Consider the following 23,394-nt stretch of genomic DNA (forward strand, 5'->3'; position numbering starts at 1 on the left):
GTGACATGGGAGCCCTTGTGAGTTTGTGACCCTCTCCTGGGTCAGCGTGATCAGGAAATAAATCCTCGAGATGGAAACAACAGTATCATCCAACCTGCATGGATGGGGTTCCACGGAGAAAGACTGGGAAAGCCTGGTGAAGGAGCAAAGAGCCCAAGGGAGCAGAGAGGGTGGGAGTCTGAAGGCCTGTCCACCCCTCAGGGTGACCCTGGGGCCCCTTTATCTGTGTGGTTGTCAGGGGCCCACCACACCTTCCTCTTCACGTGAACCACGCGTCCTAGGGGCCGTGAGGAACTCTGCCAGGGTACCTCTCTTGTGGGGTGGAGACTAAGATCTCCTGTGGTTCCAGGGGTCCCTGGGGTCTTGTTCCTGCAGAGGTGGAGGTAAAGGGGGGGCCATCTAACAGGACAAACGGGACAACAAGGGGCTCCCATGAGAGCCTGGGCCAGGAGGCCGGAGCACTGGGCTCAAGTCCCGTCTCTGCCACCAAGGGCACTGTGACCCTGGGAAAGTCCGGTCCTCTCGTGGTTTCAGATTTTCTTGCCTCTAAAATGGCGCTAATAATCTTCGCCTTGCTTCTCTCATGTGGGCATCATTCAGATCAAAGTATCTCATAGGGTGAGACCAAATGCTACACAAAAGCAGCCTCTAATCTTTTTCTGGAATGAGGCAGAGTGTAAGTAAATAAATACTGTACATATGTAATACATTATAATTACAAATGGCATTCCCTCCCCACCCCCGACAAGCAATGGAAACAAACCAAAACAACAAACCTCGTTTTGTACTGTGTGAAGAATTCTCATTCGGCCTGAGTTCTGATTTCAACTCGATAGCTGACAAGGTGAGTGAATCCGGGCAAGTCTCCCCACCCCAACCCTGTTCCCAAAGCCCTGGTAGAGATCAGATGCTGGTTTTGATGGGGGTGGTTTGTAAGTCTTGCCAGTAGGGAATTAACAATAGACCATCCTCCCGCCACATTCCCCTACCCAAGGAAGGCAGTCCAGGGTGTGGGAAGGGACTCAGTTCAAGCCTCTCACCTGCTGTGTGGCCTTGGGTAGCTCCCGTCCCCTCTCTGGACCTCAGTTCCCCTCTGAGGTCAAAGTTCATCCCTAGGCAGTAGGAATGAGGGGACCAGGGAGAAGCGGCAGGGTGGGGGCTGAGGACAAAGAGCCCCAGGGAGGAGGTGCCCCAGCAGGGCGAGGGGTGGAGGCCAGAACGGGGCCTGTGGGGCCCGAGCCAGCTGCTGCACAGCCATGAAAATCTCTTAACCACACAGAATTGTTAACGGCTCTGAAATCCTGTTGTACCACAGGCTTAGAAAGGCTTAAACTGTTAAATGCATAAACTTCCTCAATAAACGGGCTCCTCTCGCCAGATCCCGAAGCCCAGCCAGATGAAAAGGCAGCCGCTGGAGGGAGGGGAACTTCCCCCAGCTGTTTATGGTCCTGCCGGAGTGTTCTGGGGCGGCCTGTGGCCAAAGCCGTCAACCTTGATGCCTTCAGGGTCCTGGGTCAGTCTGGGGCTGAGAGAGGGCAGTGCTGGGGCTCCAGGGTCAGATGACCTGGGTTCAAATCCGATCCCTCCCTGTGTCACCGTGGACAAGCTGCTTTACTTCTTTGAGCCTCAGTTTCCTCTTCTGTAAAACAGGGATGAGGATGCTAAACTGGTGACTGGGAGTCAGTGAGACCCTCCGTGGGGAGCTGCCTGGTCCACAGGAGGTCCTTGGATGTGCTGGGTCTTAGCTGCAACACTCGGGAGCTTCGCTGTTTGTTGCGGCATTGAGGATGTTTAGTTGTGGCGTGTGGGGTCTAGTTCCCGGACCAGAGATGGAACCCCGGGGACCCCTGCATTGGGAGTGCAGCGTCTTAGCCACTGGACCACCAGGGGAGTCCCTACCAAGCCTTTCTGACACCTCCAAGAAGCCGAGGATATCAGAAGTAGGAAGCACAAGAGTGCACACCTGCCTCAGCCACCTACGAGGGGGTGGGATGCTGGCCCTCGGTCTCAGTTTCCTAATCTGATGGAGAGATTCCAGAAGGTAAGAGGCAGGAAGGCAGCACGACCCAAGCACTTGGTTAATGCTGTGTGGGGGCTGGCAGTGGGGGCCCCTTCTCCCTGGCCAGCGGTTAACTGGGGCGGCTGCGCCCCTTTCGTGGCTCAGCATGAAGAGAGGAGGCCCATGGGGGGCTTCCCCATCCCTGAGCCTCTGCCCTGGGAGTGTGCTCCATCCTGCTAACACCTCTTGATGCAAAAGCAACTCGCCCTCCACGGCCCAGCCACGAGCTTCCCTCTTCCCCTTAGAAGCCCTTCAGCTGCCCTCTCTTTCCTATGAGGTCTTACAATCTCATGTGTGACCCCCCACCCCCACCCCCAAGCTGGTTATCTGTCAAACTCTTTTGACTTCTGCCATCTCAGAGGCCCATGGATAATCAGGAAGGTGGGCAGGGCAGGGTACGTCCAGATATCCGCCCACTCCCGGGTAATCAGTTGTCCCAGCAAATTGGAGGACGCTGGGCTCCCAGTCTGCCTCTGCTACTTGCTGCTGGCCGTGTGGCCTTGGAAGCTTTGCTGAGCCTCTCTGGACCTCAGTCTCATTTACAAATGGAGCTCATCATACCAACCGAAGATTCAGTGAGACAACAGAGCCCGGCATATAGCACAGAGCTGGGCCCCCCAGAGGCACCTTTCACCCTCAGCTCTGGCCCTCTCCAGTCCTCCGGACTCCTTTCAGCCTCTGCCTCGTTTAGCCCTCGGACAGAGCGAAACTAAAGTGCTGACGGCCCCTCTGCCTTCTCCCTTGGCCAAGAAGACTTCTCCTGTGCCCCCTGCCCCCCAGAAGGCTGAGGGTCAGTGGGAGACCAGGGTTAAAAATAAAAACATCAATATCATTTCTGACTATCTTTTTTCTGGACTAATTTCTGCCCCCAACTCCTCCCATTCTCCAAAGCCCTGGGAAAATGGCTCCTCCTCCAGGAAGCTCACCCCCCCGCCCCGCACCCCACCCCCACCCCGCCCAGTTGTCTCCTGACTTCCTCTGGAGTACCCCAAGGCTATAGTTACAAATGGAGCCATATCCCCTATACCAGACTGGAAACTTTAGGAGGGCAAGAAGGGCCTTCTTCGTGCCTGCAGTCCCTATACCTGATCCAGAGACTGGCACACAGCAGGTACCTGGGGAGTGTGATTTTACTAGTGTGTTAGCTTCTTGGTCCTCTATACAAAGACTCTCCAAGAAGCAAAAAAATAAAAAATCAGAAAATGGAGTTCAGTGAATGGATGATGGCTGGCTGGGTAGGTGGAGAAACAGGTAGATCAATGGAAAGATGGATGGAAAGTCGTGAATAAAAATAGACGCTTTGAGAGCATAGAGGAAAGGGGATGCGGGGAGAGGGAGGCACTTCCAATTTTTAAAAGCAAAGACTTGAATAGCCTGAGTGTATTGGCCAGGATTCCCATCCAATCCCCTTCCCCAAAGGCTGGTGTGTGTGGTCTCAGGCCTGGCCTGAGTCTGGGGTCGGGAGGGGTTATCTATGACCTTTCCCCCTCCCCAAGCTGGGTGTCTCCACCCTGCCCTTGAAGAGATGCTGCAGAACTTTCTGTCGGGGTAGGAGGGGGTCTGGGCTTTTCCTCCCACCCAGCATTCCAACACTCACACCCCTTTCCCAGCACAGGCCTCGCCAGCTGGACGCCTCCTCCTCTTCACCCTGAGACTGACCGCACCCCACCCCCACAGACTCACCAGACACAGCTGGGCCACTGGTCCAGCTTCTGTGGGAAGGGCTGGAGCTGAGAGCAGGGTGGGAAGGAGGCCACCCTCAGGGCGCCAGCTCTGAGGGCCCAGAGAGGATCTCTGACCCCGGTCCCTCCCTACCTTGGCTGGGGAAGCACAGGATTCTAGAATTAAAACAGAAAATAAAGCCACAGGCAGAATATCCCATGCTGGTGAGTATGTGGGGAAACAGACACTCCTGAAGGCTGCTGCCAGGAGGGTAACTCAGCCCAGTGTTTCTGGAGGGCAATCTGGCAATGTGTGCCAAAAGCTCTAAAAAAAAGTACATACCCTTTGACCCCACAATTCTACACCAGGAGACATATCCTACACAAATACCTGGAGCAGTGCAGAAAGGCAGAGGGACCATGAAATTCATCTCAGCATTTACGATAGTGAAAAACTAAGCAATCTACATGTGGATCACCAGAGGACTGGTAAAAAAAATTATCATACAGATAGCCTATGGAATTCTAAGAGCCTTCCCACATGATCCAACATGACATTGAAAAACGCCCACAAAATACTAGTAAGTCAAAAAACCTCATGTATTCCCAAAAGGAATCTATTTTTTCTTTAAAAAAAAATCAATATGTGTAAATACACATAAATACACCTCGAAGGATCCACATCAGTCTGTTAACAGTGGTTACTCTCTGTGTTGTTATTTTAATTTTCTCCTTTTGGCTTATCAGCTAAAGATTCTGCAAATAACCTGTATTGCTTTTGTGATAAGGAAAAGTTATTTTTTCCTCAAAATAAAAAAAAAGCTCATTGGGAGGAAAAAAAAAAAAAGCTCTCAGGCAAGTTTGTAAAAGTTCTTATTTTTCTGACACTTTTCTAGGTATTTTCTCATTTACTTTGCACAGCAGTCCATCTGTTTATTCTGTTTTGCAGATGAGAAAACAAAGATCAGGAGAGGGTCCATGGCTTGCCCAAGGTCACACAGCTAGCAAGAGGTAGGACTGGGGTTTGAAACCAGGTCTCCAAGACCAAGGTCAAGGACAGGCCATGGGTGGGAGAGAGAGCAGGGCCAGGGGCTGCCAAGCAGGGCAGGAGGAGGAGAAGGAGAGGCTGAGAGGGGAAGCCCAGGGCAGCTGGGAGCTGGGAAGTCTAAGCTGGAGCCAGCTGATCAACATGTGCGTGCAACCATCCCCACCCCACCCCCTCAATCCGCTGGCTCGCAGCCCCTCTCCCTGTCCAAGCTAAATATTAAAAATCCCATTACACCCTGAGAGCATCGCAGAGATCACACTCACTGTGGAACTCTCTCCAGACCCCTTTGAGACGCACGTCTTCCACTGGGAGAGAGAGAAGGGCAGGGTCCCCAGTGGTTTCTGGGCTGGAGGGGGGGCGCCCACACATGGGCAGGGAGGGGCAAGTAGGAGTTTTATTAGGGAAGGAGAGGCCAAGATAAAACTTGGAGAAACTGAGGCCGGGACACGTTCCCAATCAACCCCATCAACATCTGGAAAGAGTCAGGCGAATGGACTCAGGGCTGGGGTGGAGCAGCTGCTGCAGAGGTTTAGGGGGGCAGATTCCTGGGCCACCCTCCTGCCCCCCGAACCCCGGCCCCAGCAGATCCGCTGGTGGCAGGCCCCAGTGGGGACTGTGCTACCTAGGGGGCTGGGGACCGGGGAAGCCGGAGAAGGCAGAGGTCTTCTGCAGACAGTCCCCGGAGTCTCCCACCCGCCATCGATATGGCCAGTGCAGGCTCAGATTAGGCACTCAGCGAACCGTGAATAGATGAATCAAGGAGAGAAAGCCATGTCCCAGACCCATTCCCAGTAGGGCGCTGGACACTCACCAAACATGCCCTGTTCTGTCACACCATGGGCCTTTGTTCATGAGGCTTCTTGACCACGAGTTCCTTCCCTCCCTTCACCCATCCAAATCCTACTCACTCCTGAAGGCCTACTTCAAATGCCACCTCCTCCTCGAAGCCCTCCCAGATGTCCCATCAGAAAAGATGGCCTTCTTCCATCAAAGTACTTGGCCTGGACAGATCTCATTTCTGGAAGGACCATGCTCTGCCTTGTTCCTCTGAGTCTGAATCCTCTGCTCACCCAGGAGCCACTTGAGGCCAAACCCTGAGTCTCAGGCACTCTCTTCCAACTATCCCAGGTCAGCCCTAGTCAGCTCAAATGACACCTCGTCCAAGAAGCCTTCTCTGAATCACCTGGCTAAAGCAGATCCTCCTTTTAATCTCTACTGTTACACCTTATATCTTTCTTTTCACTCCTCACAGTTTGTAACGATTTACTTGTTTATTTACTTTATTTCCTCCATCTTCCTCTGCCCACCCACCTGGACCAACAACTCTGGGAGGGCAGTGAGTGTGCCCTCTTGTTCACTTTGATGCTCCCTAGGACTGGCATATGCCTGGCTCATAGAAGGTACTCGGTAAATACCTGTTAGAAGGCTACCTGCTGCACAGAAGGTACCCAGGACATGCTGATTGAGGGGTTAACTGGGCCCCTCCCCTGCTCTCCCCACTGTGCTAGGCACACAGTAGGCTCCAGAGCAAGTTGGTCTGATTGAATCAGTTTAGCCCATAGTTTCAGGAACCACTGAGTGCATTAGAATAGCCAGTCCACCATTATTCACCACAGCCCATCCCTGGGATCGCTGCCGCGCCCCAAGAGGACTCATCTACTCCTTCTCTGCCAAGTTTTCTCTAACTTGCATTTCTTTGAGAAAGCAAGAGATTATTTCCCCATCATATTATGCTTCAAACTTAACTGGATCTTTCCAAACCACACCCTCCCAGAGATTCTGCTAAGGTCCCCTCCCACGCTTTAGGGTGGATGCTCCCTGGGGTGGCGGTGGGGCTGGGCCTGTGGTCATTGCCTGGCCTTGAGTCCTGCTTGGTCTGGCCAAGGATGTGTTAACACATCGTGTGTCTGAGCTAAGAGTCCTGTTAAAGAAGCGTCAGGGCTGCTTGTTTAAAAAAAATGCCGATTCTTGGCGTCACCTCGGAGGCACAGAACCAGACCTGGGATGAAGTTTGCACCAGACCCAGGAATCTGCATTTTAAGAGACTTGTCAATGGTTCTGGAGGGAGGCAGAGAAAAGGTGGAGAATCCCTGAGCTGGAGATGGGCGAGCACTCTGCCGACCACTTGGATGGGAGCTGTAATTACCATTCCGACACGTCCCGGGCTGGTGGGGCCAGCGCCTCTGGGGCCTGGGCTGAAGCAGCCCCACATCTGGGTGGTTGCTCACAGGCCATGGCAGCAGCTGGTGTCCTTCTGGCTCCCTGAGCTCATTAATCACACCCTGACTGGCCTCCACTCACGTCCAGCAGCCGGCGGGGTAGGCTGGGCCTGGGCTGGGGGTTGAGGTAGGGGGAAGCCAGCCCTGGACACACCCTGCCCTCATATTACCTCGAGCCCCCACCACTTGCAAGAAGCAGCCCAGACTCTGATCCTGTGACAGGCAACCTCTGCCTTGGCCCCAGTGACCCTACCTCCTGGCATTCACACCCCCATGTAATTCCCTCCCCTGGAGCAAGGACTGAATCAGGTGACTCACTTTTAATGAAGAGAACTTGGGAGAAGTAATGAGACATCCCTTCTGAAAGCAAGAGGATCAAAAGATTGTGGCTTCTGTCGTGGGTACTCTCTCTTTCATACTCTGGGGAAGCCGCTGCACGTGCGAGAGGCCTGTGTGGGAGGGACTGGGACCAGCCAACAACCATGTGCAGGAACATGGAAGCAGATCTTTCCCTGGTCAAACCTCCAGATGCAACCTCAGGAGAGACCCTGAGAGAGAGGCACCCATCCATCAAGCCACCCATGCCTGATTCCTGACCCTAAGAAACTGAGAGACAACACGTGCTTTCTGCTTTAAGCAGCTAAATGTGGGGGTAACTTGCTATGCAGCGATAACTAACATACCTCCTCATCTAGGCACCCCTCCAATCATGGTTCTTCTTACCTCCCTCCTTGTGCCCTGAGCCATAGCCACCCCAAACAACTGACCAGCCCCTCTAATGAGCCACACTGATTTATGTCGCCAGGGCCTTTGCTTATGCCAATCCAACCTCCAGAAGGTCGGGGCCACCTGGTCAATGCCTCCTTCTCCCAAGACTCAGCTCCAATGCCACCTCCTCTCAGAAGCCCTCGGATGCCCATCATGGCCTGGACTATTCCTATTAAAACAAATCTGACACAGTCTCACTCTTGATCATTTACAGCTGGTCCTCTCTGCTAGATCATGAGCTCCTAGAAGGCAAGGCCACAGTTGGATTCTTCCATCTTACCTGGTGCTCAGCACAAGGTCTGACACAGAGGAGGGGCGGGGAAGGTTGGAGGAGTGAGTAACTGGTGGATGGTGAGGACTGAATCTGTTCCCCACGGCCTGTCACCCCCACCATCTCCCAAGGTGGTGCGTTTTCACACTCAAGTACAGAAAACCAGATGCGTTGTCTTCCCCGAGAAATCAGCCTTTTCTCCCCGTTTCCCCATTTCCTTCCCCAGATCATCAAGGCTCTGTAAACTGGAATTTCTGGTTCTTCTGAGTCCTCTCCCTGCTCTCTTTCCAACTTGTCTCCACATCTCATCAGTTCACTGCCAAAACACCCTTCGACTATACTCCTCCTCTTCCCCAGCACTGGGGATGCCAGTCCAGGCGTCACCATCGCCTAAGATCACTGCAGCAGCTTCCCCAGAGGCCACTGCTCCTGTGTCTCACAGACCCACTTCTCCTCCCAGGGATCTTTAACATGCTTCCTCCAAGGGCTGGAGGGAGGTGTCCCGGAGATGGTGGATATGATAGAATTTAATAAGGGTGAGGATCACTGTAGCTTCCCCAGGCTCAATTTTAACTGACTTTCAAGGCTCCTGGGCTAGCATTTGGAACACTCCAGGATTCAATTCCAACTGGGAAGGCAAGAGGAACTGGCGCAAGTAGGCTTCAAGTCTCCTATGCTGTCACCATCGACCACCACAGCTCACAGTGCAGAGAATCTGTGCCATGCTGGGCTTCATATGTAGCATCCCATTTAGTTAACATTTATTAGGTTTTTACTAGAAGTCATTATAAGTGGTTTACATGTTTTGAGGTCTTGAATCCTCACAACTATTCTATGAGAGAGGGTTTCACACTTGATTCAAGATATCCAGCTGGTAACTGGCAGGGCTGGGATTTGTACTCAGCTCTATCTACCTTTATAGGCTTCTCACCACCACGCAGTACCTGTTACAACTTCTTCCATTTGCAAAGCAGCTTTGTGACTCTTGGCTGTCATCAAATACCACCTGTACTATTGTTGACTTAACATTTTTCCTTAAATTAACTTAAAGGGCACAGTAGTTAAAAGGGTGGTTTGGAATCACACGACCTGGTAAGCCCCCAGGCCGCCTCTGCTTACTCCCTGTATGAACTCTCTGAGCTCTGACTTCTTCCTAAAAGATGGGTGGTTGTGAGGATTAAAAGAGTTCGACACATAAAGTGCTCGGCACACAGTAAAGATAGCTCACAGTGGGGCTGTACTTTCCCATTTCTCTGGATTGGAAGTAATCACATTACTTGGCCACTGAAATGTGGACAGGCATGACATATGAGCCATTCTGGGGGGTGGGGGGTGCTTTAGAGCCTATATATAATCTGTCTTACTTGCTCCTTCCCTCTGCCTGGTGATCATAACATTCCAAAGAGCGGCTCCTCCATCTGCTTGGCTCCCAGAGGGAGGAATCCCAAGCTGACTCACGATGGACATGCAGCATTAAGTGGGAAATAAACATTTATTGTTTTGTTACTTCAGCATGGCTTGGCCTATACTGACTGATACCGCAAAAGCTCAATGAACGTGCTCTTATCAATATCATTTACTATGACTTACACATTTTCCCAAGCTGACTCGTGATGGACATGCAGCATTAAGTACAATATAAACTTTTACTGCTTTGTCACTGAGGCATGGCTTGGCCTATATTGACTGACACAATAAAAGTTGAATGCATATTATCTTATCGATGTTTTTTACTACGGCGTACACGTTTTCTTAAAAAGGAAACCACGTCACTTTTGTGAATGAAGAAACAAAGCACCACTTGCTATCATTAATATTCACATAGTAGTTAAAATGAGAAACATTTATCCTCATACCAACGAAAATCAGCGGGCACACCCCCTGCAGTGTCTGCACACACCACCATTCATGAAGCGGTATTCAAGGCCTCCCTCCAAGAAGCTGAACCGTGGCTATAGATTCGGAAACTCTGGCAGCAGAGGGCCTCCCGCTCAGCTCCAGGCCTCTGCCCTGACCAGCCTGCCCTCCTAGCTGCCAGGCTCAAGGCTGCAGCCAATACCAATGCCCCATGCACTTGCAGGGGCACCTGTCCCACCGCGGCCCTTACCTCGGCAGACAGTGCCATTCTCCACGGCCTCGAAGCCCGCCTTGCACATGCAGCGCCCAATGGGCACCAGCCACTCGCCGTCCCCGTTGCAGTAGAGCTTGATGGGCACGTCCACCTCCTCTGCGTTGGCGATGCAGCTGCCCCGGGCGGCCACCAGCGACGTGCTCTCCGCCCCCGACAGCGTCTCCTGGAAGACGGCGCCATTCTGGATGATGCGGGGGCACTTCCGGTAGAAGACGCGCACGGCAATGAGGGACATGCAGCCGCCGTAGTCCTGGAAGGCCAAATAGAAGCCGCTGCGGGACACGGGCCCGAAACTCCGCACCTCGGTGTTGATCTTCATGACCCGGCCGCCCAGGTCCACCTGGGAGAAGCTCTCGTCGGCGGCAATGGTGTCCACCTTCACCCACGGGTTCTCCATCCAGGTGGGGAAGGTCTTGGTGGCCGAGTCGAAGTCGGCCTCGTAGTAATAGAGGTTGAAGGTCTCCTTGCAGGAGCCGGGCACGCTGGGGATGCTACTGCAGTCACGCACCGAGAACTTCATCTCTACGTGGATGCGATGGGCGCCCCGGCGCCGGATGAACTTGGTCCGTAGCCAGTTGTTCTGGCTCGACTCAAACACATTGCATACCTGGTACGTGCGGATGGTGTTCATGTTCTCATCGTAGCCACTCACCTCTTCCCACTGTGGGTGAAATGCCAGTCAGGTGGGGCAGCTAGGGGCTGAGCTCCAGGGAACATCCTAGGGTGGGGGGCACAGACTTTTCCTTAGGGGATCCTCCAGCCCTGAAGGCGGCAGGCAGAACACCTACCATCAGGGACCTCCTCATCTCACAGGGGGAGGCACAGACTCTACCTAAGGGATCTCCCAGTTTGATGATGGAGACACGATGCCTAGCATCAGAGAAGCCCCAGACTGAGCAGGAGACTTGGCTCTGGCCCTGAGGAATTCCCCGCTCTACGCAGGAGACGCGCCAATCTGACGGGACGGCACACGCGCTGCTCTTGATGGTATTCCCCTAATCCGCGCGGGAGGTGTGACCCTCACCCCCCAGGGGTAACTAATCTGGTAAAGAAGTCACGGCCCCCCTGCTGTTCCTGGGAAGCTCCCAACGGAAAGGAAACCAGGGAGAGGCTGAAAGCGCACGAGGTATGTGCTTGAGGAGCGACCAGTCTGCTGGAGGAGGCAGGGCTGTGTCTGCCTGGAGCGCCCTGTCTGACCAGGCAGACACAGCCCTTGCCCTTGGGGATCCTCAGCCCAACGGACGATAAGCCCTCACCCCCCTAACAGAAACGTGAGGCCTTTTCCCTGCGAGAGTAGTTAATACGGAGACTGGAGGGAGACCTCCCTGTCTTCCTGCCTGGGGTCATTGCTTTGGCACCTCACCAGGCCCCGGCCTGGGCGCTTACCCACCCAGCTGTGAGCTCCCCACTCCCACTGCTGGAGGGGGCTTGGTAGGGCCGAGGAAAGCTGAGAACAGAAGGGCAAAGGCCGTGTTCCATGCACAGATGCTCACTCGCAGGCTGAGCCTTTGTTCACCCTTTCACGCCCCCTCGAGCACCTCTCTGTCCAGCCTTCTGGAACCTCCGGGAGTGGAGTCTCCCTCCGGCCGCTGTATCCAGGTTCACCAACTCTCCCTTGGGCCTTTGGGGACAGCCTGCTTAAATGAGTGCCAGGCACGCCCAAGCCCTCTTGGTCTGGTCTCCCCCAGTGGGTCTGAGAGCTTGCTGGGATCAGTTCCCTGATCCCTCCTTCTCCTGTGCCCCTCTTTGGTGCTGGGCTGGCTTCACCTGGGGCAGGCCCACAAAAGGGCCCCAACAAGCAGGGTGAACCGTGCCGAGCCCAGGGTGGGTGCTGTAATAGCATCTCATTTCTTGGTCATGATTATCACATGTGGGAAGCACAGTTATCCCCATTTTACAGATGAGCAAGTAGAGACCAGAGAAGTGCAGTCACACACCGGCACTGGACCCCAGGTCATACAGACCCAAACTCAGACCCATGCGCATGCTTGTCCACACTGCCTCGAAACTCAAGGACCCAGCAGTGGGCTTTGTTCCAGCTCTGCTAACTTGGTGTGTGACCTTAGGCAAGTCACTGCCCCGCTCTGGGCCTCTATTTCCCCAACCGCCAGAAGTGACTGTCGGGGGGAGAGTAAGCAGTCGGAGAGGTGTCACCCTTGCGTGGGTGCTCTTTGTCTTTCTGCCTCCCTCAGATTCTCTGGGCCCAGCCTGCGCGGGGCGGGGCAGGGCGGTGGCTGTGGCTGCTGTGAAGGGCGAGCATGTGTGAGCAAGGCCGAGCGGGCCCAGCCACTCCTTCAGTGGCGGCTCTGAAGCTCCCTACATTGCATTTAATTTTTTTTTTTTGGTGGCACCATGTGACAAAGTCAGCCCCTTGTTACAATCACTGCTCTTCTTCAGAACTTAATTAGAGCACTTAATTAGAGCACTCTGCCTTTCTCCCCTCTCTCTAATTAACATGCGGAGGCCCTGCAGCCTAAACACCCCAAATAATTGCGTCCGGGGGCCCTGCAGCCCAGCCTGGCCTCATTACTGGCAGGGTGGGGCTGTGGGCCCAGCCGCCTTCGCAGATGGAAAATTGGTGACAAGAAAGAGCCACAGAAAGAGGCCTGACCCTGGGGCCCTGCCTATTGAGAGCACAGGCCTGAGGGGGGCAGCGGAGGATGCAGTTCCTTGGGGTAGCAGCTGAGTCCCCATGGAGGAGCTGGGATGGGGGAGCGGGGGCTGGGGGAGCCCCGAGCCCTCACCAGAGACCAGGGGGGTGAGGAGGGGCTGATATCAGAAAGGAAGGCGATGAGGATGATGCCGGCGACAGCTCCCATAGCCACTTGCCACTGGGAGCCCACTCTGCGTCAGGCGCTATGCTGGATACTTTGCAGAAAAACCTCACAACAATTCTATGAGGAAGACATGATCACCACCATTTGATACACGAGGAAGCTAAAAGCTCAGGCAGGTTAAGGAACTGGCCCCCCAGTCACACAGCTGGTAAGTGGCAGAATTGGAATGGCTTCCCCAGTGGCTCAGGTGGTTGAAGCAAGGTGGGAGACCTAGGTTCGATTCCTGGGTTGCGAAGATCCCCTGGAGGAAGGAAATGGCAACCCACTCCAGTACTCTTGCCTGGAAAATCCCATGGACAGAGGAGCCTGGTAGGCTACAGTCCATGGGGTTGCAAAGAGTCGGACATGACTGAGAGACTTTCTTTCTTCAGGGGTCTGACTCCACAGCCTATAGGTAACTGCTGGGCTGGTTGTTGTGAGAAGAAAGAGGAATCTCAAACTGCGCCGGATTCTTTTTTTTTTTTTGGCGGGGGTGGGGGTGGGGTGGGGGGAGGGGGTGGGTGGTGGCGTATGTGCCACGTGCCATGTGGAATTTTAGCTCCTGGACCAGGGATCGAACCTGTGCCCTTGCAGTGGAAGCAGAGTCTTAACCATTGGACCACCAGGGAAGTCCCTGTGCCTGATTGTGTTCCTGGGAAGCTCATAGCCTACGTGGGCTCAGACCACAGGGCCCAAGGAAGTGTGATGGTAGGAGCTCAGGAAGGTAGAATCTAGTGTGGTGGGAACCCAGAGGACTAGGTCACAGCCTTGGTTACAAACCTGAGCCCTCATCACTTACTAGCTGTAGGGTCCCGGGCAGGTGGCTATAGCTCTCTGAGCTTCAGTTTCCTCATCTGTAAAATGGAGGTGGTTCCTTCCCACAGGACTGGAGATGATGTGTGTAAAGGTGCTTTGATACAGTATGACACCCAGAGCACGCTCAGGAACTGACAATTCACTTTCCCTATCTGTAAAACAGGGGTTGTGAGTACCCACTTCTCAGCCTCACTCTTAAGAATTCTATAGCACAAGAGCTAAAAGCATCCAGCCTGTTGTCACGGTAACTGGTACTCGATCAATGGTAGGGGACCAGTAGGGTGGGGCAATGAGAGCCCAGGTCCTGGGACCTGAAGGAGGGAAAGGGGCTCGAATGGGGTGGGGTAGAGCATCCAGGCCCCGCAGCAGAACCGGAGGAATCCTGGAGACCAGGAAGGGTGTGAGGACCACTGACTTACCCCCGATGGAGGATGCACAATCCAGCCCAGCTCCGCCGTCGCTGTGGTTGAATCCATCAGCGTTTCTGTGGAGAGAGCAGAGTCACTCATGAGCTGCCTACAAAGCACGGTCAATCACCAAGAACGTCCCTCTTAAGGGCCGTCTGTACAGAGGAGCCACCTACTTCCTTGCTCCAAACAATCACTAGGTCTAACCCTGTAGACTACCCTCCCTTTAGGTCCTACCTCTCACTCCATGATCCCGCCCATTGCTACACTCCAGCCAATCATCTGAGTCTATTCCTCTAGACTCCACCCCTTAAACCCAACTCCAGCCCTTCTACACATGGTCATGCCCCACCCTCTCAGCCAGTCACATCCCTCCAATCTAGGTATTGCCTTCCTTTACTGGGGAAGGGTCTTAACCTGGGGTCTCCTGGATGGGCTTCAGAGAGTCCTCAAGAAATTTCAAATTTTTCCTTCAAAATGAGGGTCCTGTTTGCTTTTCTGCGTGCATCAAATTCTCACCAACTGGAATGCTGGCCTTACAGAGGCCTCCCTTGGGCCCCAGCCAAGCTGTCTCAGTTATCCCAATTTTGCCATCTGCCCCACGCCTCCCATCAGGGATACCGTTCCCCTTTCTCCAGGAACTGGGAGTTCTCCATCGTGTCCTCATCCCTGGGCCCCCTCCCCTGGGGCTCAGCCAACTCTGTCCCAAGGACAGGGCCCTGGGGATGGAGGGGTGGCGGGGGTGAACACCGTGTCCAGTGGGGCCAGCCCATCACCTGCCCTCTGGGGTTCAGAAAACTCAGATCAGCTTCTGACCCAGCTGGGCCCTACTTGCTTCCCGTTATTCTAGCTGGAGGGGCGGAACCATCCAGTCAATGACAAAGAAGACCCACAGGGCCAGAAAGATCTCCATTCACCCCCTGATCGGGCTCAGGACCCCTTCCCTCTCCCCCCTTTCCTGCCACAGGGGATTCAAAATGCTTTTTGAACTGAACTGTGATGCACTGAGTAGATTTAAATTGCTTGGGCATTCAATCCACAAATATATCCTGATGTACATTATGTACCCAAGCACTGTACCGGGTACCCTGAGGGTGACTAGCAAAGCTCTTCTAAGGGAGCAGTTCACAGTCTGGTGGTAGAGATGGGGTGTGAATACAAAGAGTTGTCAGAGGGTAAGCAGAGAGACCTAGGGGATCACAGCTGGACCTTCCACACCCGCTAGGTGAGCAAATGTGAGTGTGAGGCAATGCTTGCTGCTAAGCTCCCATCCTGCGCCCAGGACAGACATCACTAATCAATGCTCACACTCTGTGAGTACACAGGGCTTCTTGCCACAGTGCTCCAGGAAACCACCATCCACCATCTGAGATCCTATCTCTGGTCTAATCTAACAGCCTCATTTTGGAAATAGGGCAACTGAGGCACAGAGAGGGGAAGAGGCTTCCTAAAGATCACCCAGGAGTTGGTGGCAGAGTGGGAGGTGAGGGTCTCCTGCCTCCTACCCTGTAAACTTCTAGACACTTCGTTTGATGACCTGGGTTGAATGAACTAGGGCAAGGAGAGTTGGGGCAGAGGGAAGTGTCCAGGTCGCTGTCAAGGTTGAAATGGGAGGAACAAGGTCTTGAACCAGGCAGGGGCGGTTCGGATGGGAGGGTGGGAAAGAAGGAAGTGTTGAGCCAGAGGTGACCCCAGTCAGACCTGCAGGCTGACAAGAGAGGATGCGGCAGTGTCCCCATGACCGCCTGTGGCTCGAGTTTGCGGTCACTGTGTCCCTCTGCACTGGGGGCTGGCGGGTGGGGGGGGGACGGTGCCAGGGACGCTGGAGTCCAGTGCCAAGGGCGTCCTTTTGATGGCAAATTGGAGGGAAGTTCTATTGTGCTGCTTTGGAGCTTAAAAAAGGGTTCCTTTTCACACTCCGAATGCTACAGATTTTTCTTCCTGGAGAGAACAAGGGCTGAACTTTTAACCTGTTTTCTCTCATCGGCCTCAGCCAGAGACGCGCCAAGCCGGGCTCTCTGCCTGGGCCCGAGGAACAGCTGCTGGGAGCTGCGCGCAACAAGGGAGAGAGGAGACTGCGCTTGGGACCAGAGAGGGGTTGGTGGGGGAGGCAAACCCGCCAAGCAGGTGGCCCCACCCCTTGGCTGGATTCTTGGGCTGACCCAGAGGCCAAGCGCTAGAGGATTCCACAGCCCAGAGGAGGGACTGCGAACGGACGTCCTCCACGCCTGGGTGGAAACTCGGGCCCAGAGAGGTGCAGAGGACTGGCCAAAAGTCACAGGCTAAAAGCTGGTCCTCAAGCTCTGGGCTCCCAGGGAGTTCAGGTTTGGGGCTCCACTGTTCCTCTCCTCTGCCTCCCACCACAGCTGGAACCAGCAAGGGAGGATCTCAGAAGGAAGTCAACGGGCTGTTTGGTCATAGACTTGAAGAGGCTAAGAGGAGGGGCCAGCTTGCAGGTCCGCTGGGGAGGACGCAGAAGGCGGCCCCTACGCTCCTTTCTCACCAAGCCGGTCCTGGGCTCTGCCTGGAAGGCTGTTCCCCCCCAGGAGCCACGGCAGGAGGGAACCCCCAGGGTGCTTTCCCCTTGGCCTTTGCCTTTCCATGTCCACATCACCCTCCACCCTCTGCAAAAAAGGCAGGTAAGCAGAGCAGATGGACTGGGACTGGGAGGTCAGACTTCAATTCTAATACCTTCTCTGCCACCTTGGACTTGCAACCTTTCTAAGCTTCAGTCTCCTCACCTACAGAAAGGCCATAATACCTTGTGGAGGAGAATAGGAGAGCTAAGTGAGATGGGAGGGTTCTTAGCTTGCAGCCTAGCCCAAGCAGATCATCAGTAAGTGGCGGCTATTCTTTTTTCAGATCCAGCATGGTGCGTTTTGGCTGACCCTGTGCTGGCGTACACACATCGTTTCCTTTGGGCTCATCAGGTGGCCCCTGCAAGTGAAGGCGAGTCCAAGCAGCTCCCCCCACACCCCAGACCACGCCTGCCAACATCTGATGGACATCAGCCTCTCATTCGAGGGCTGAGGCCTCCAGGGAGCCCCTCCTGGTCTGTCTGATGCCGCTTTCCTGGAATGCCCTGGTTTCCTCTTTGTTCCTCTTAACCAAGTACTGAAGTTCAAGCTCAGTTTTCCTGGGAACCTGGGTGGGTTCAGCAAGCCATGCCCTATTTCCATCACCAGCACTTCCCTCCTCCCCATAACACCCCAGACCTTGCCCCTCTGTTCTCAAAAATCTACAGAGGGAGAGAACTCATGTTCACTGAGACCAGAGACCCTGTCTATTAGGAGCCAGAAAACCTCACCAACATTCTCACAGTGATGCCAAGAGATAACTGATACTGTCCCATTTCACAGATGAGAAAACTGAGGTTTACAGAGGCTTAGGTACTTGCCCGGGGTCACACAACTATTCCATTTACAAGCTGTGCTCTCGCTACACACACGGTTTGGTACTCTCTCTTGCACACTGATTCTCCTGATCTCCTCCCCTTCCACCCCATCTGTAATTTACTTACCCCAAGACCCAGCAGAGGGCTTTGCACTTAGTAGGTCTTCAGTCAAAGGCTACATTCCCCTTCCGTCCCCTAAAACTGTAAGCCTCGAACACGCCAGTGTTCTGCTCCTTCAGGACAACACCCATGACTTCGGCTGTTTCCACCTACAGCCTGTACTATTATATAATTACAAAATTTCTTCCGACTCTTTTTTTTTTTTCCTCAAGTGCATTTTAAAGAGGAAAAAGTTATCATTATTACAAATGGGAAACCAATATCACTTGCCATAAAAGGAAGGAAAACAAAAATAAGACTATTACCATTTAAAAAGTTTGCCTGCAAACTACCCAATATCATCTCACTCCCCACACTTTGGGGACCACTAGGCTCTACAAGCTGCCTCTCAATTGCTTGAAATGTGCTCTCCACTCCCCCGCCCCGCTCCCCCCCCAGCTGTGACAATGACAATCCCACGTGCAGGGGAAGCCAGTTTCACTGTACACAGATAATTAATCACCACATGATGAGACAAAACCACAACAGGAATGCGTGTGGGGGCTCGGTACGTGATGCCACTGGGTACAGCAAGAGAGGTAGAAAACAAACAATCCAGGGATGGCTTCCTGGAGGAAGTGACACAGATAAAGGGCTTGAAGGATGAGTTAGGAGAGCGTCGTGGAGGCTAAGTGGGAGAGCGCGCCAGGCAGAAGGGACAACAGAGGCACAGGCAGACGCACAGGCACGAGGTGACGGCAGCGTGTCTCGCGTGTAGGCATGAGGGAGGGAGAGGCAGGGACTGACGGGGGCTGGGGGCCGAGCTGGAGAGCTGGAGCAGGGGCCGCCCAGCAAAGGCCAGCGACTGTCCGAGGCCCCTTGCTGGACCACACCCATCTGCCCACATCTTTCCCGGCTCCCCTGGTACCACCCACCCCCGCCCTGCCTACCACTGCCCTTTCACTCGCCTCTGGGCCCTCCCAACCTCCCAGTTAGTCCTGGAAATGTCCAGATCTCAATCCCTGGATGTTTGAAGTGACCATTAAAAAAAAAAAAATCCCAGTGGAAAGATGGGGAAACTGAGAGTACGTGGACAAGGTTTTCAGCACCTAGCCACCAGCCCGGAGTGCCTTACTTGATGGGGAAAACAGGGTCCAGACCCTGGGAGTGGCTTTGGCCCTCGCCCCACTGCTCCCACACCGCCCCCCCTGCTTCCTGGAGACTGCACAGAAGAAAGCAATCAGGAGGCCCTGATCGCACAGGCTGGGGAGGCCCGAAGACCCCTCTGGCTATGTGTGAATGAGCGGTGCACATTTCAGAAATATTTGCGCTAAAAAGGAGACACACTGAAGTCGTTAGCGTTTGGGCCGATGGGAGAGTGGCTGTGCGGGGCCCTGTTTTTAGGCTGGAGTGGAGTGGGTCGCCCTCTGCTCCCCGACCCAGCCCTGGTCAGCTCCATCTGAGCCCTTCTTGGATCAGACTTCTCCAGGGCCACAGACACCGTCTGCGCCAGTGACAGCAGGTGAGAGTTCCAAAGACACGAGGAGAAGCATTTATTAAGTGCCTACTGTGTGCTAGGCGTTGAGTTGGGCGCTCTAAGCATGGACTCAGGCTCCTGGCAACCTGTGGGGTACATTAGCCCCACTTTACAGACGTGGCAGCTGACATCAGAGAGGCGAAGTGGCCTGCACAAGCACTCAGAGGCAGGGCTGGGGTTTGAACCACCATCTGTTTCATTCTTCATCTGTGTTATTTTCAGGAGACTGTAGCTATAGCCTTAAAACACACACACCCCCCCACACTCACACACTATGCTCTTTTTGTTTAAGGGCCTGTGTAAGGACGGGAGGGGATAAAAAGGGGAGGGCAGCAGGGGAGTGGTGCACAGACTGTCCAGGCTGGAACCTTGGCTCTGGCACTCCTTTAGTGAGTGACTGTAGGCAAGCCTGTGCTCCTCTCTGGACCTCAGTTTCCCCATCTGTATAATGGGTCATGTGGGAATTAAGTGGCATCACACAGGTGAGTCCCGTTGATCTGCAGTCTCCAAGGCAGTCTGCAGGGTCGCAAAGAGTTGGACACGACTGAGCGACTGAACTGAACTGAAGGCCCTCATTCTGAAGAGCTCTGTCTGCCTCCTTCACTGCTGTGACTTTAGCACTGAGAAATGATTCTGGTACACAGTAGATGTATTTGATTTTACACACGGGTGAGGTTTCTAAAGCCCATGTCTGATCATGTCTTAACTGAACCGAACGCCCTTCAGAACTCCCACTGCCAGCGAGGTCAAGTCCTAGCTCCTCCACAACCCATTTAAGGCCCCTGTCAGGCAGCCCAGCTTAATTACCTCCAGCCGTGACCAGCCTTCCTGAGTTTCCTTCTGCGTGCAGAAGGCGCTATGTTTCCTTGGGCCTTGGTGACTTGAATGTTCCCAATTTTTCTGCTTGGAATGTCCTTCCAGCTTTGGAGCCTGGCTAACTTCTCTTCCAAAACTTAACTCAAGGGGGCTTAAGTTTCTGGCAGCTGTCCCTGAATTCTCCCGGTCTGAGAAACAAGATCATGGTGATTCAACAAACATCTACGTGACTCTACCTCTTGTGTGTCAGGGCCTGTGCTGAACACTGGGGATGAAAAAACAGATCAAGTCCTTCCCTCAAGGAGCTTTCCAGACTAGTGTCCAAGATGTAAACTCTCTACAGAGAGAGGCAGAGTGAAGCAGCTGATATGGGCTGCGAACCCGGAAGCCCAGGGGAAGAAAGGATCACCCTTGACCAGGAAATCAGCAAAGGCGTCTCAGAGGAGGTAGCATTTGGGCTGGGAGGAGAGGGGAAGGGCATCCCAAGTAAAGGGCACGGCAGAATCAAAGGCTCAGAGGTGTGAAAGTGGAGTCTGGGCCACAGTAAAACCCGAGGGTCTCGGTGGTGGGCTCTGGGCTAAGGGCTTACCATTCGTTATCTCATTTCATCATAACTATTTATAAAGTAGGTACTTTACTGAACCTCCCTTTACAGATGGGAAAGCTAAAGTTAGGAGATTGGTCAAGGTTTTCATGGCCGGGCAGCGGTGGAGCTCCATCTGCCTCACGCCAAAGCCCATGTTCTTCACCACTGCATTGGGCTGGCATGTCTGTGCCGTGGGGTGGGAGCAAGATGCTTTGTGGATGAATCTGTCACCTCAGGATGGGGCCAGACGGTAGGGCCTCAAGTATGGCACTCAGGAGTTTGGATCTTGTCCTGAAGATCCAAAACGGGGCAATAGAGGGTCCCTGAGGACGGTAGTGATATGGTCTATCTTAAGAACATGGACATGAGAACACAGTCTGTCCTCAAGATGGACAGATATCTTGCAGTGATTCCCTGGGATCTTTGCTCCAGATTGGCCAGCAGCCCTCAGCCCAGGCGACCAAACAGCCTGGCACGTGACCCGAGATGCAGATGCCACTCTGAACCCTTCCCAGCAGCTCTAGCTGCTCCCTGCTGGGGCTAATGGGGCTCAGGTGACTCGAACACAGGCCTATCTACCCTGCCACGGCCTGGTCAGATGCTAGCCACAGTCTGGAGGCCAGACCTGGGCTAGCCATTGCAGGGAGTCGGAGGATTCTTCCTCTGGTCCATGATAGGATTCCAAGAGGAGGCAATAGTCAGGATCAGGAGATAAAGTTCAAGGCCGTGGATAAGCCGGGTGATCTGGAAAAGTTCACTGTAACTCTCTGAGCCTTAGTCTCTTCATCTATAAAATGGGGATCATAATATTCTCACTCAATGTACCTCCCAGGGCTGCTGAGAGGCTCTAAGGAGGCACTGGGTGCAAAGGGTCTTTATCACATGCAAAGGCTGGGCCCTACGGAAGCAACAGCGAAAATCACTGACACTCATGGAGGACGCAATGTGGGTTTCAGTGACATCATCCCACTGACGCTTCAGAGCAAGTAATGGAGAAGCCAAAGCTTGGGGAGATCAAGGACTCCCCGGAGGCCACATGGCCACTAAGAGGCAAGGCCAGATGGGAGTGTTCAGTCTGACCCCAGAAGGCACCAGGTCACGCTGATTCGCAAATGGGAGGGAAAAAAATCAGAGCGTTCAGGTACCACGCTCTTGGTGCCAGGCCTTGAGCCATCACTCCACACATCCTGCAAGGCTGGCACATTACCCTCATTGTACAGATGAGGAACCTGGGTTCCGAAAGGCTCAGAGACCTGCCCAAAGCCACACAGCCCCACAGCAGCAACGCTGGATTTGAACTACAGCCCCGGGTTTCCTGTGGCCTCCTTCTCTGAAAACCAGGCGAGAAGCATCAGCTGAGGGCATCTTGGGGTCACTGGTCCAAAGCAACCAAGTAGAAGGCGGCGATGCCAGCAGGGCAGCCCTGGGCTAGCTGCGGGCAGACTGTGGATCTCACAGGCTGAAATGTGCCAAGAGGCAGTGTGATGTTTTTCCAGCTCGGCCCTCCCACACCCGCTCCGCCCTCAGGCTCACGGAAAGAGGACCCAGCTAATGTAAAATCCTTCTGCCCGCCAACTCTCCCAGCACACACCCCTCCTTGTCCTCCTGCCATCAGAGGCCCTCCTCTGCCTCGGTTGCCTGCCTGGAGCCTGTTCTTGTTTTCTCAGGCCCCGGGCGGAGGAGTCCCCGCGACGCTGGGCTCCTCTGCTCTGTCCTCCTGCCTGCCCGCCGCTGGCCTGGGCATCCGCCAGTGCCGGCCGCCCGGCTGAAATCCAATCCTCCGGGCCAGCCGGGGTGCTCACTAACAGCGGGCCGTATTGTGCGGCAGGGGCTTCGGGAGAGTTTGGATTCGCTGCTTGGGGACCCACTTAACCTCCGCAAAGGACAGGATGATGGATGGGGGTCTGGGAAGGGGTTGCTGGGGGTGGGGTGGGCGGTAAATGAACACCAGGGCTGCTGGGGAAGGGGAAGAAGGGAGGCAGGGATGGGAATCGCCCTGCACACAGAAGAGCCCTGTCAGTCTTCAGGACAACCCTGAGGGATGCCCGGTATTCTTGCTGGCCCCATTTTATAACAGAAGAAAAATGAAGATCTGAGAGGTGAGGCGACTTGGCCCAAGTCACACAGCAACTCGGAAAGTGAACTCGAGTCTACTGCCGTTGACGTTCCTGACACACCAGGCGGCCTCTCAAGCCAGCATTTGCCCACTGTTTTAAATTTTTAAAGCCCTTTTACTTAAATAAATCCACAGGCAATTCCTCCCTATTAAGTAGTTAATGAAAATATAGGGATGGCACTGCTCTATTTAAAATGGATAACCAGCAAGGTCCTTCTGTATAGCACAGGGAACTCTGCTCAATGTTGGGTGGCAGCCTGGATGGGACAGGAGTCTGGGGGAGAATGGATACATGTAAATGTGTGGCTGAGGCCCTGTGCGGTCTGCCTGAAAGTATCACAACATAATCGGCTATACGCCAATATAAAGTACAAAGTTAAAAACATATATATAGTGATGGCAACTGGCATTACTGAGCGCCTACTATGTGCCAGGTCTGTGCTGAGCACTTTTTGGCTTTATCCGGCGAGACCCTGATAGTGACTGCTTAGTTGGGAACATTAATCACAACCTTTTTTTTTTTTTTTTTTTCCTTTTGGCTACACCATGAGGCATGCAGGATCTTAGTTCCTTGACTGGGGATCAAACCTGTGTCCCCTGAAGTGGAAGCACGGACTCTTAACCACTGGTCCACGAGGGAAGTTCCCATC

General features: G+C 53.9%; 1 protein-coding gene across 3 annotated transcripts in view; it reads right to left on the reverse strand.

The window, feature by feature from the left end:
* EPHB2 (EPH receptor B2) overlaps positions 1-23,394 on the reverse strand; it is a 219,534-nt gene that overhangs the window by 124,820 nt on the left and 71,320 nt on the right. For all 3 annotated transcript variants that reach the window (XM_027520893.1, XM_027520900.1, XM_027520909.1), the window contains exons 2-3: positions 14,209-14,273; positions 10,134-10,818 (exon numbers count right to left, since the gene is read on the reverse strand). In XM_027520893.1, the coding sequence (XP_027376694.1) occupies positions 10,134-10,818; positions 14,209-14,273 (750 nt within the window). The remainder of the gene's footprint in view (positions 1-10,133; positions 10,819-14,208; positions 14,274-23,394) is intronic.

The sequence above is a fragment of the Bos indicus x Bos taurus genome, chromosome 2 (genome assembly GCF_003369695.1).
Source record: "Bos indicus x Bos taurus breed Angus x Brahman F1 hybrid chromosome 2, Bos_hybrid_MaternalHap_v2.0, whole genome shotgun sequence".
Classification (NCBI taxonomy): Eukaryota; Metazoa; Chordata; class Mammalia; order Artiodactyla; family Bovidae; genus Bos; species Bos indicus x Bos taurus.